Source organism: Thalassophryne amazonica, chromosome 22, assembly GCF_902500255.1.
Source record: "Thalassophryne amazonica chromosome 22, fThaAma1.1, whole genome shotgun sequence".
NCBI classification, from domain to species: domain Eukaryota; kingdom Metazoa; phylum Chordata; class Actinopteri; order Batrachoidiformes; family Batrachoididae; genus Thalassophryne; species Thalassophryne amazonica.
In genome coordinates, this window is record NC_047124.1 from 14,411,140 (window position 1) to 14,423,655 (window position 12,516).

The 12,516-nt window shown below is 42.5% G+C and overlaps 1 protein-coding gene across 5 annotated transcripts in view; it reads left to right on the forward strand.

Annotated features, from left to right (window-relative positions):
• The window catches only part of nav3 (neuron navigator 3), a 442,110-nt gene that overhangs the window by 385,106 nt on the left and 44,488 nt on the right, over positions 1 to 12,516 (forward strand). For 4 of the 5 annotated variants that reach the window (XM_034162968.1, XM_034162969.1, XM_034162970.1 and 1 more), the window contains exons 15-20: positions 57 to 780; positions 5,564 to 5,989; positions 7,620 to 7,661; positions 9,874 to 10,031; positions 10,607 to 10,801; positions 11,315 to 11,367. In XM_034162968.1, coding sequence (XP_034018859.1) covers positions 57 to 780; positions 5,564 to 5,989; positions 7,620 to 7,661; positions 9,874 to 10,031; positions 10,607 to 10,801; positions 11,315 to 11,367 — 1,598 coding nt within the window. The remainder of the gene's footprint in view (positions 1 to 56; positions 781 to 5,563; positions 5,990 to 7,619; positions 7,662 to 9,873; positions 10,032 to 10,606; positions 10,802 to 11,314; positions 11,368 to 12,516) is intronic. The other variant, XM_034162972.1, reaches the window with a different exon arrangement.

A 12,516-nucleotide genomic window follows, 5' to 3' on the forward strand; every position in this document is an offset into this window, starting at 1 on the left:
CTGCTGAGGGTGAGCAGTTTATATTTGTCCTAATATTTGTTTCTACAAATTGACAGGAAAAACTGACGACGCCAAGGCTTCCGAGAAGGGCAAGGCCCCTACCAAGAGTTCAGCTGCCATCCAGCGGTCACCTTCAGATGCTGGGAAGAGCAGCGGGGATGAAGGCAAGAAACCCCCCTCTGGTATTGCACGCCCACCCACGACAGGGTCCTTTGGCTACAAGAAGATTCCAGGCCCCACTGGCACGCTAATCACTTCAAGTGGCGCAACACTTGCAAGTGGCTCAGCCACCTTGGGGAAGACCCCGAAATCCTCAGCTGCCTTAGGGAAAGGAACAGGCATCAGTGGTGCACGCAAGACAAGCCTGGATGGTTCGCAGCCTGAAGATGATGCCATCCTACTTGGTTGTGGAGGCTCCAAAGTATCTTTGCAGTACCGTTCTCTACCCAGACCAGCTAAATCTTCCAGCGGAGTAGCAGCAGGGCGTAGTGGGCACCGCTCCAGTTCCAGCAGTATCGACTCCAATGTCAGTAGTAAGTCAGCTGGAGGGGCAACAGCTCCATCGGGTACGAAACGCAGAGAGTCTGGGAAAGTGGGCTCGGAACGCTCCAGTCCCATCACAGTCAACCAGACCGACAAAGAGAAAGTGTCTGATCAGGACCCAGCAGGTGCACTGTCCACCTCTCCCAAGTCCAGCCCTACCTCCACTTCGACAGGCCAGTCAGGACTCAGGCAGCCTGGCTCCAAATACCCAGATATCGCTTCACCTACCTTCCGCAGGTCAGATACACAAAACAAGTTTGCTGTTTCTATCCTGTCCGTCTCACCACATGTGCTTCTCAAACATTTCATTATACTTTTTAGGCCATTTGTTATTAAAAGTCAAGGAAAGCTAAGCGTTAGTTCTCCCCGTGCCACATAGCTTTGCAGACTGGAGAATTTATTACAAAAATGGTAAAAATGGAAGCTGTAATTAGTGATGAGGTTCCATGTTTGGATATGTGCAGTCAATACAAGACACGTAGTAAATGGGCCAAGCAGGGTTTCGGTACCACTTAAGAGAACTAAGCAACACTTACATTCCAACCTCAGTGTACCATGGCCTACACAAAATTGCATGGTGGCCATCCCAGGGTGGCAGCTGTAATCAGGTAGGGTTCAATGAAGAATTACACAGGGTCAGCATTTAAAATTGTTCCTATTACTGAAAAGTATACAAATTATGTATCTGATCATAAACATTTCAAAAAGTTATAGTTTGGACTATATATGATGAAATGTTATGTAGTTAGGAGGGTAAAAACAGCAAAAATGGTGACAACGATCAATTTTAGTTTGTACAGGTGTCAAAACGTAAAGTTACTCCAGTTTGGTAAAAATTGATGCAATCATTGGTGGAGCTAATAGGATTAATAAATGGAATAGTTTTGGCCCTAGTTAATGCGTGGTCTCCAAAGTAATAGTTATACAAGGTTGACGGTCATTGGATTCTTTGATAACAAAGTATTGGTGCTGATGGTTGATACCATTCCTTTTTAAAACCATACATTTTGTGTTGGTTGGATTTTAAGAGTTGTTAGTCCCCTTAAGTGGTGCCAATTAAGTTAAAATTGGCTTTGAGCCTGTGGAATAACCCAGTACAAAAATAAGTGTTTATTTGGAACCACAACCAAGGAATGCCATTACATTATATCCAGAAAGTACTCTGTACTTTTTCCACATTTTTATGTTACAGCTTTATTTCAGAATGGATGAAATTCCTTTTTCCCCCTGAAGCTTCTACACACAATACCCCATAATGAGAATGTGAAAAAGTTTTTTGTTTTTTTTTGTTTTGTTTTTTTGTAAATTTATTAAAAATTAAAAAAAAAAAAACTCAGAAATCACATGTACATACCTTTGCCATGAAGCTCAAAATGGAGCTCTGGTGCATCCTGTTTCAACTGATCATACCTTGAGTTGTTTCTACAGCTTAATTAGAGTCCACCTGCAGTAAATTCAGTTGATTGGATATGATTTTGAAAGACACACACCTGTTAACATATAAGGTCCCACAGTTGACAGTGCACATCAGAGCACAAACCAACCATGAAGTCAAAGGAATTGCCTGTAGACCTCTGAGACAGGACTGTCTCAAGGTACAAATCTTGGTAATGGTACAAAAACATTTCTGCTGCTTTGAAGGTCCCAATCAGTGCAGTGGTCTCATAAGCTTAAGTAAGTAAGTAAGCAAGTAAGCTTTATTTATAAAGCGCCTTTCACAGACCAGGGTCACAAAGCGCTGCACATGGCATACAAAAATAATCTAAAAATAACATACGAAAACAATAAAATACAATATTAGGCTAAAAAGCTAACTTAAAGAAATGCGTCTTTAGTTGCCTTCTAAAAGTATCTATACAATCTAGAGAATGAAGGGCACAGGGAAGCTCATTCCAGAGGCTAGGCGCCACCGCTTTAAAAGATCTGTCCCCGCGAGTTTTAAAACGGGTCAGAGGAACCATCAACAGGTTCTGATTGGACGACCTGAGGCTCCTGGAGGAAGCATAAGGCTGGATCAGGTCCCTGATGTACTCCGGTGCCTGTCCATGCAGAGCTCTAAAAGTCAATACCAGGATTTTGTAATGAATCCTGTAGGAGACAGGCAGCCAATCAAAGTATTAAGAATAGGAGTAATATGGTCCCTCCTGCGGGTAAGCAGGCGGCAGCAGAATTTTGCACAACTTGCAGGCGGGCCAACTCCTTCTTATTCAGACAGGTGAAGAGACTGTTACAATAATCCAAACGCGATGAGACGAACGCATGAACAATCATCTCAAGCTCTTTTAAAGTCACCATCTTACGGAGCTTAGAGATGTTCCGAATTTGGAAAAAACAGTTCTTAACCAGGTAATTTGTGTGCTGCTCCAAAGACATTCCTCCATCCAAAATGACACCCAGGTTACGCAGGCTGCTTTTGACCGTACAGCTTAGGCTACCGAGATGCTGCTTAATTCCAGGTACAGCACTATCTGGTGCTGCAATCAGAGTCTCAGTCTTATTGGAATTTAACTGCAGACTGTTCTCAGTGAGCCATTCCTTAATTTTGGCCAAACAATTTGTGAGAGAGCAGAGTTTCTGTGGCTCAGTTGTCTTAAAAGAGCAGTACAGCAGCAGATCATCGGCATACAAATGATAGGACACATCACTGAACTGAACTCATAATCTCCTCTCCTGTGGAACAAGCTCCCAATTCAGATCAGGGAGACAGACACCCTCTCTACTTTTAAGATTAGGCTTAAAACTTTCCTTTTTGCTAAAGCTTATAGTTAGGGCTGGATCAGGTGACCCTGAACCATCCCTTAGTTATGCTGCTATAGACTTAGACTGCTGGGGGGTTCCCATGATGCACTGAGTGTTTCTTTCTCTTTTTGCTCTGTATGCACCACTCTGCATTTAATCATTAGTGATTGATCTCTGCTCCCCTCCACAGCATGTCTTTTTCGTGGTTCTCTCCCTCAGCCCCAACCAGTTCCAGCAGAAGACTGCCCCTCCCTGAGCCTGGTTCTGCTGGAGGTTTCTTCCTGTTAAAAGGGAGTTTTTCCTTCCCACTGTCGCCAAGTGCTTGCTCACAGGGGGTCGTTTTGACCGTTGGGGTTTTTACGTAATTATTGTATGGCCTTGCCTAACAATATAAAGCGCCTTGGGGCAACTGTTTGTTGTGATTTGGCGCTATATAAATAAAATTGATTGATTGATTGATAATCTCTAAATGGAAGAAGTTCTGATCCACCAGGGCTCTTCCTAGAGATGGCCGCCCGTCAAAACTGAGCAATCAGGGGAGAAAAACCTTAGTCAGGGAGGTGACCAAGAACCCAATGGCCGCTCTGTCAGAGCTCCAGCATTCCTCTGTGGAAAGAGGAGAACCTTCCAGAAGGACAACCATCTCTGCAGCAATCCACCAATCAGACCTGTATGGTAGAGTGGCCAGATGGAAGCCACTCCTTAGTAAAAGGCACATGGCAGCCCACCTGGAGTTTACCAAAAGGCACCTGAAAGACTCTGAGACCATAAGGAACAAAATTCTCTGTTCTGATGAGACAAAGATTGAACTCTTTGGTGTGAATGCCAGGCTTCATGTTCAGAAGAAGCCAGGCACCATCCCTACAGTGAAGCATGGTGGTGACAGCATCATGCTGTGGGGATGTTTTTCAGCGGTAGGAACTGGGAGACTAGTCAGGATTGAGGGAAAGATGAATGCCACAATATACAGAGACATCTGGGATGAAAACCTGCTCCAGAGCGCACTTGACCTCAGACTGGAGTGACAGTGTGACAGCAGGCCAATGACCCCATGCACACAGCCAAGATATTAAAGGAGTGACTTCAGGACAACTCTGTGAATGTCCTTGAGTGGCCCAGCCAGAGCCCAGACCTGAGTCCAGTTGAACATCTCTGGAGAGATCTGGGAATGGCTCTGCACCGACACTCCGCATCCAACCTGATGGAGCTTGAGAGGTGCTGCAAAGAGGAATGGACAAAACTGCCCACAGACAGGTGCACCAAGCTTGTGGCATCATATTCAAGAAGACTTGAGACTGTAATTGCTTCCAAAGGTGCATAAATAAACTATTGAGCAAAGGGTGTGAATACTTCCATACATGAGATTTCTTAGTTTTTATTTTTAGTAAATTTGTAAACAATTAAAAAAGAAAAACTGATGTTATGAGTAAAATTTAGATGGAATAAAATGAATTTCATCCATTTTGGAATAAGGCTGTAACATAAAATGTGGAAAAAATGAAGCGTGAATATTTTCTTTGTGCAATGTAAACACAGAATATAGTTCTCTGGTGCAGATGATAAGCCACTGCAGATGAAAAAATATCTTTACCTTTACAACAAAGGTCTGTGAGCTTTTCTTGCCAGTCACGGAAATCCAGCTTACCAGCCTCAATCAGAACAGACAGGAAACAGAAACGTCTCTTCCCATCAGTAGAAGCATGCTTTCACCAGGCGTGGTCCAGCATCCATCTCATGTGATGTGTCAAGCTCTCACTTCATCTGCATGTGTTCAAGATTTTTTATTTTTTAAATCAAGACAGAATCACCAGTATACTTTATGTGATTAAGATGACAGACAGAGAGATGCAAAGAGAGAAGCAGGCTGTCTGAGCATATGTGAGCGGCAAACATGGCAGAGAGGCCTAACAGGCTGGGTTATTAAGAGTCACAGGGTTGAAACGGGCAAAGCTGTGAACACAGATGCATCCATGCACATTACTCAAGAGTTGAAGATAACATCTGGTGGAATTGTGCTGTTAGGGATCTATTTTTTTGGGATGTGCACTGCGGGTAAAGTTTGATGTTTTCAGTTCTTTTTCACCACTCCTTGCATACTTGTTTTTTGATGCTCCTTGGCAGTACACTATTACGATGTCATGTGTAATAGGCCACATTTTAATCCACTTTCTCAGCTCCGAAAGATTATTGAAGTCCTTCATTTACACTGTGGATTTTGCAGATGCTCATCACTTGCCTCTTGAGCATTTCTGAATGACTGCACCCACCTCTCTACCCCCAGATTGTTTGGCACCAAAGCCAGCAGCAAGGCCAGCTCTCCGGGTACGCCCGATTCTGGCAAGTGCCCGTCAATACTGGGCAGCCCCCACGGCACCCTGGCGAGGCAGGCCAGTCTGGACTCGCCCTCGTCCGGCACGGGGAGCCTGGGCAGCGCTGGAGGCCACAGCGGTAGCAGCAGCCCACTGTACGGTAAAACACCAGACTTGTGCACTGACTCCCCGGCCTCCAGCCCCGCGTCTGGCCTCTCTCTGCCCTCCAACACTCGGCCCTGGCCTGCTAGCAGCTCCTCAGCTGGCAGCAAGGACACACTGAGCTGCCAAAGCATGACCAGTCTGCACACCAGCTCTGAGTCCATTGATTTGCCACTGGGCCACCACGGGTCAAAGGTTACACGAACTGGCAGTGTCAAGTCCACCCTGTCTGAAGGGTGAGTACTGAAAGAATACTGCAGGACAAAAAATATGCAACTCCCTCCCTTAATGTAGAGCTATACAGCGCAGAGGACACCTAAAAATAATGGATGAATGTTGGAAATAAAATTATGCACATTTCATTTTCTGGTATGGCTCTGATTTCTGCAGAACAAACTGTAGATGCAGTTCAAGTTTTCAAACAAAATACAGTGAGTAAAACTTCTAACACAGCGCTCTGATTTGGTGTTTTTGGCCATGCAATACTATATCTAGAACTTACTCGTGTTAATTAAAAAGTTAACATTCTTACCCTGTTAGTTTTCTCTTTTTTGCAAATTTTGTATCATTCTAGAGCCACAGAATTACAAGCCAGTGTTTCTGAGACTTAACTGGTCGTAGATGCAAGAGTTGAATATGATGGTGTTGTACAGGTGTGGCAACAGCAACAAGAGCAAGAAAAAACCTTAAGTGGGGAGGCAGATAACTGTAATTGTCATTCAGGTTATCATACAAACATCAAATTTATCTTGCACATCATTTATAGGCAACAGATTTTCTAAATGAATGGCACATTATTGCTCTATGACTAGATACCCTTGGTACTAGGTGTCTTCGGTGGATTGCTGGGTACCGTCAAAAGATTGGTTGCTTGAAATGAGTGAGACAAAGAGGAGTATTACTTGCATTGTGAGGAAAATATCAACTACAACACTTCAGCCATGTGACGTGTTTCTCTGGGCATCATCCAGCATACAGGTGCCTCAACATTTAGGACTCCAGGCAGCTGGAAAAGGCCATGGAGACGCCAACCTTTCACATGGCTGCAGCAGATAGACGGTTTACAAGAGGTGGAGATGGACCAGTCATCTGCCCTTGTGGTTGCCTGACCTGACAAAAAAAATGTTCTAAATGGTGTACGTTTCACAAGATAGTTGACATTGGCACCATTATTTTGGAGATTTGGCTGTATCTTAGGAATACTTAGCATCAGTTTATAGTTTTCGTATGTCTTCCACTTCCAGTACCAGAAGTTTCCTCTAGGTAGGCTTAAAACATGCTGATCTACATGTCTAGAAGAAGCTGAAATTGGTGCACAGATAAGGGCTTCTGCATAGTCTTTCAGATGCAGAGATTCTTCACTTGCTACACTTTCCTAGTTCAGCCTGTGAACTAATGCAGTATAGCAGATTGTGGATGTTGCAGTAAGTTGAATGAGGATGAGTTAATTCACAACACTCCACAACTGACCTGTGAACTTTTCAGCCAATGCTTCTTCTCAGCCATACCAGAAAATGTGCCAGGATCAGTCCAAATCATTTCAAATGCTCATTCCCATGGGAGGTCTCTACTGTGCTGTTTCCATAGTTTTTTCCACACATTGTGCATGCAATACATTACAGAATAAACAATCCAACCGTTTACTTTCCCTCATTTTTTTACTGTATGTCTTCAAAATGAAGCCATTGATTTGTTGTACATGTGGTGTCTCTTGTACTGTGATGCATTCATGTTTTTTCCCTTCATATAGTAAATCTGTTTACATATGTGTATGTGTATCAGCAGTGAGCTTTCAAGATACACAATAGCCATGTTATTGCTTCTATTTCCATCATGCTAATTTGCTCATGCTTTGTGTTTTAATAGCATGCCTCTTGACAGAAACACACTTCCCAAAAAGGGACTGAGGTACAAAATACATCTGCAGCCACATGTTGTTTTTTTTATTCACTCGCATAAGCAGACGATGTGTTTTTTGCATGAAAAAGAGCTAGTTTCTGTTTGGTGTGTGTGCATGCATGTGTGCGTGACTACCCTGAGCCGAGTGAAGCTTGTAATCAGCAGCATTCATACTTGAGGACTTAAATTGCCTCTAAAATCAGACGTGGATTCAGATTTTTTTAATACTCACCGATGAAAGATTTCCTGAAAGTATCAGGTTTCACAATTTAGCACGTGAACGCAGTTTATACACAAAACTGTTACATCTACAAGATGCGCTTGACTATTGGTCGATGGCACTAATGACGCTAACATCATTCACGTTTTCCCCAGCACAGTCCATCTGACGAGCAGTAGTGGGCACAGCTAGCTTCAACGTTAGCTTTGACAATTGCTAATCCGCTAACTGAAAGTTAACCTTGATAACATTAAACTGCTGAAGCTACCACTAACTGCTAACTTTTAATAGCTTGTTGTCTTGATGCAATGTGTCAGTTTCACTTCTTGGGGTCTGCAATTATTTTTCACCATTAAACCATATTTTTAAAAAAAAAGTTAGCTGATTTAAAATGAGCAGAACTAAATTTTGTGGGAGCTAATTGGTCCGCTAATAGTTTTGAGTGATAGCTGAAAAGCTACGCCACTAAGTTAGCTTGACTAATTAGCTAATAACGCCATGTGGGAATTCCCAGAGAACTTTTCATCACTGCACACCTGTAAATATATGCATACTGCATTTTATAGTCCATTTTGTATTCTAATTGTGTGTCTTCTCTGTGTGCATTCTCATCCACGTCTGCTGCAGAATTGCAGCAAATGCCGGCATGACAGAGCAATCTTTCCTCAGCTCACTTAAATGGCCTAAACCTCTTGATAGCGCTTGTGCTGCCCAGCCAGGAGGCGGAAGAGAATGGATAGTTTGAATTCTGCTCAGAGTAAAGAGATAGGGACAGAAATACCACAATGCATTCATCACAGCGCCATAAGCTCTGCAGGGAACGGCCTCTTGAGCCAATTACACAGCGCTACTGGTGAGCTCAGCGGCGGAGTTTGAAGAGGCCAGCTGGTTTGAAGTCATTCTTTCATTTTGATATAGCATTTGGTGCTCAAGCCCTTTTTGAGTCGGAAAGAATAAATTGACCTTTCTCCGAGTTGTTTGAAAACACGGCTAGCAATCAAGCCTCGAAGCGCACTCCTCGCCTTTGACAAATGCTTCGTTAATTTGTGACAGTCAATGGACATCTGCAGCAAACATTTTTGGATTATTTTATTGCAAGTAGCAACAAAATAATCCCAGCAGGCTACTTTTTAAATCAGTGACAGTATGACAGCATTTGAATATGTCCAGATCTGCTATTTTCCCCCTAATCTACCAGTTTATATTAACCCTGCACAAGTCAGAACATCCAACCACTTAATTTGCTGTGAAAGTAGCTGTCATGCTATCACTTTGTTGGGCAAAAATAAAAACACTGAAGAGGAAACACAAAACTGCCTTTCTTGCTACAGTTGATGATGTAAGACTAACTGTTGCTGATTTAATTATTTTACAGGTTTCTCATGGTAGTGCTGCATCTCAGATGAGCATATATTCCCTGAGCACATCGCTCAACACTTTGCTGTTGTTATTGTTGTCGTTGTTGCAGTTGCCCCATTAAAACAAAGCCCTGAGTCGTGGTTATTTGTATCTGCCATGAAAGACAAATGCAGCGTCACATTATTCAGCACACCTCACACATCAGTCCAGGCTTGAATGAATATGAAGTGCAGGCGTGGGGGTGTGGAGCAAGGTCAGATGTGACATGCAGACTAATAGCAGTTTTGGAAGGAAGATTGTGGTGGAAAGGGATGAGCACAAACTCAATTATCATCCTTAGAGGATTAAATATGGCCGACTGTCATGTGTCTGATAAGGAGGCTTTCTGCTGCCGAGCCGCTTTGGAGCCGAGAAGAGATTAATGGCAGCGTTGGTGCATTTAGGAATGCTGAAGCAAGGCCGCTTTTGAATATGATGCTGCACATGCATGATGCTTCTGGTGTGACTTGCATGTGTTTTCATTTTTTTCTCATCTGGTCACATGTTTCTGCTCTGTAACCACACACCCATTTCATCACTGCATCAGAATTTGACGACATGGATTTCCTCTTGTGATCCGATTTTGCTGTCTGTGCATTTCAGGTATCCCCCATCTTCTCGGCAGGCTTCCAGTGAGGAAGGGAAGGAGTGGTTAAGGTCTCATTCCACTGGGGGACTTCAGGACACGGGCAGCCAGTCCCCACTGTCTCCTCCTGGAGCTGCCTGCACCACCGCTGGGAAATACCACTACTCCAACCTGTGTAAGTCTGTAGGATGCCAACTGTCAGAATGAAAACTGTTAAAACTGCAAGCTTTGGGGAGGTGTTTTTTTCCCTCTCGTCATTGTAAAGCACTTGGAGCATCTTCACACGATGGAAAAGTGATGTTTATATGTAGTATATTTACTATTTATTTAATGCACCACATTTGAAATAGCTCAGCAGATATACTAGATCCAATTATGGCTGTAGCAATCCTACATTTCCACTTGGAAAACTGGCTCATTTAGCTGGTTGGCTATCATTGCTTGCAATAGCAGTCTAAACTGCTTAAATGTTACGGATGCTGTTTAATGATGTGTTGACATAAAATCCTGTGGTCACATAAATATTTGAGTTTTTAATCACCATTGTTTATCCTGGGAATGGCTAAAGTTGTTGTAGTTATTATTGTTATTATTATTATTATTTGTTGTTAAATATATTTCTGATGTGACAGTCAACCTAGGCCCAATAATCGACTCTTGATTAATTTTGCATTAACTCATGTGCCGTAGGAGTCTCTGGTTGGTAACATACCATGGTAACGGTGATGTGTGTGTTTTCTCTGCATGCAGTGAGCCCTACTAACATCACCCAGTATAACCTGCCATCAGGCAGCAGCAACATGAGCCGCTCCAACAGCATCCCCGCGCACGAATCCTTTGACCTGTACGGAGAGGGTCACCCACTGGGTGGCAGCGCAACCTCTCTGGAAGAACGACCGCCAGCCATCAGCCGCTCTGGCTCCTTCAGGGACAGCACTGATGAAGGTAGGTCACCAAGCATGAAGGCTCTCATCAGGTGCAACCACATGCACCTTCACCACCACAGACACGAGCCCGTACTTACAACAAATTGTGCCTCAATGCAGCCAGTAAAGGAAAACTCCATTAGTCACCACATGCTTTAATATCAGGTTTAATGAGGCCCTCACTGTGTTCACACTGGGACTGATTAAGCTGTCTGGTCACTGTGTTCTCATCTTTTTGTGGCTGATGTACTACTTCTTGTAGCTCTTTACAGCCGTCCCTGCTAAGAAGTAGTTACAACAGAATAATCTAGATGGGTACTTATTAATTTTAAATCATTATGATGGGGATTCCAGGCCAGATCCGACCACATTAGTAAAATGCTGTAGTTTACAGTAAAGCTTTACTTTCTGAGCACTGCCCTTTTGTCCATATTTGCTCCAAAATGTAATGAATTTTGTTCGTGAGTAAACAACAAACACAATCACACAATGGAAAACCATCACTCATTGCTGTGTCTCTGTCTCTTTGCAGTTCACGGCTCATCACTGTCTCTGGTCTCCAGCACGTCTTCACTTTATTCAGCAGTAAGTTTGGTTTTTCTAACATAACTCATTGATTACTTAAATACAACCAAATTAGGTGAGTGGACACTTCTTGAAGTTTTGCTGTAAATCCATTATCTTCTGGCCTCCTGAAATATATATACAAGTTCTCAACTTAGACAAAAATCAAATCTGCTGTACATAAGTGTACGCTTTTCATACACTTGGTTGAGAAATAAGCCTGTTAAGGTTGTTTGCGAGCAAATAATGTAATGTGATGTGCAATGGGTAACATGAGTCTGTTTCTCAGTGGTTTTATTAAGTAATGTGACCTTACGCATGTATATTTGCGTATGATTAATTCCACGTTAACAGTATACTATTAGTCACAGCGCCAAACATCCAGCGCCTCCCATTTCAAAAGACTGATGTCATTTGGTAATGCAGTGGTTACCAAACATTTTCTGCAGGACCCCCCCCCCTTTGTTCATCAGAATATCTTCGAGAAACACTCCAACACACAAGTTCACGTCTTTTACTTACAAACTCCACTGGGATTTATGTAAACATTGAAATTCATAAAAAAACTACAACTTTTTATTGATCATAGCAAAATAAAGTAACAAATCACCTTCACAGTCAAATGATTAAAAGTGACACGAATCATATATCTTAATATTTTTTTTTTTATTCTCACAAATTTGTCTGTTCTGCCAGTGCTGCAGCATGATCATCAGCTGATGGTTTCCAGCCCAAACGCTGTTCAAAAATTGCCAAAACGCACACAATCTATATAATTATAAAAAATTATAATGATTTAAATATATGTAGATATTGTAACTGTCCCAGTTGCTTAGTGTGTCATTAAAAAGCAATATAACCAAACCATACATAAATATCCTACAGCAACAAACCTGTTGTTCATTTGCCTTGCCGTAACCCACCACCACCACCACCTCAATTTTGGGAACCGCTGCGATACTCCAGCCATTGGTGGAACAGAAAAAATAGAATAATTTCAGGGTTGTGTTATTCTCTAAAATTGCTACATGAGTCATTTCTTAGATGCATCTGTGCAACTCTGTAATTCAAATGAGGGACAACTTATTAAATGATCTGACACACTTTTATGATTTGTTTTATGATGTAAATGAATAAGATCCATTAAATGGCCCTTCCAGTATTTCTACA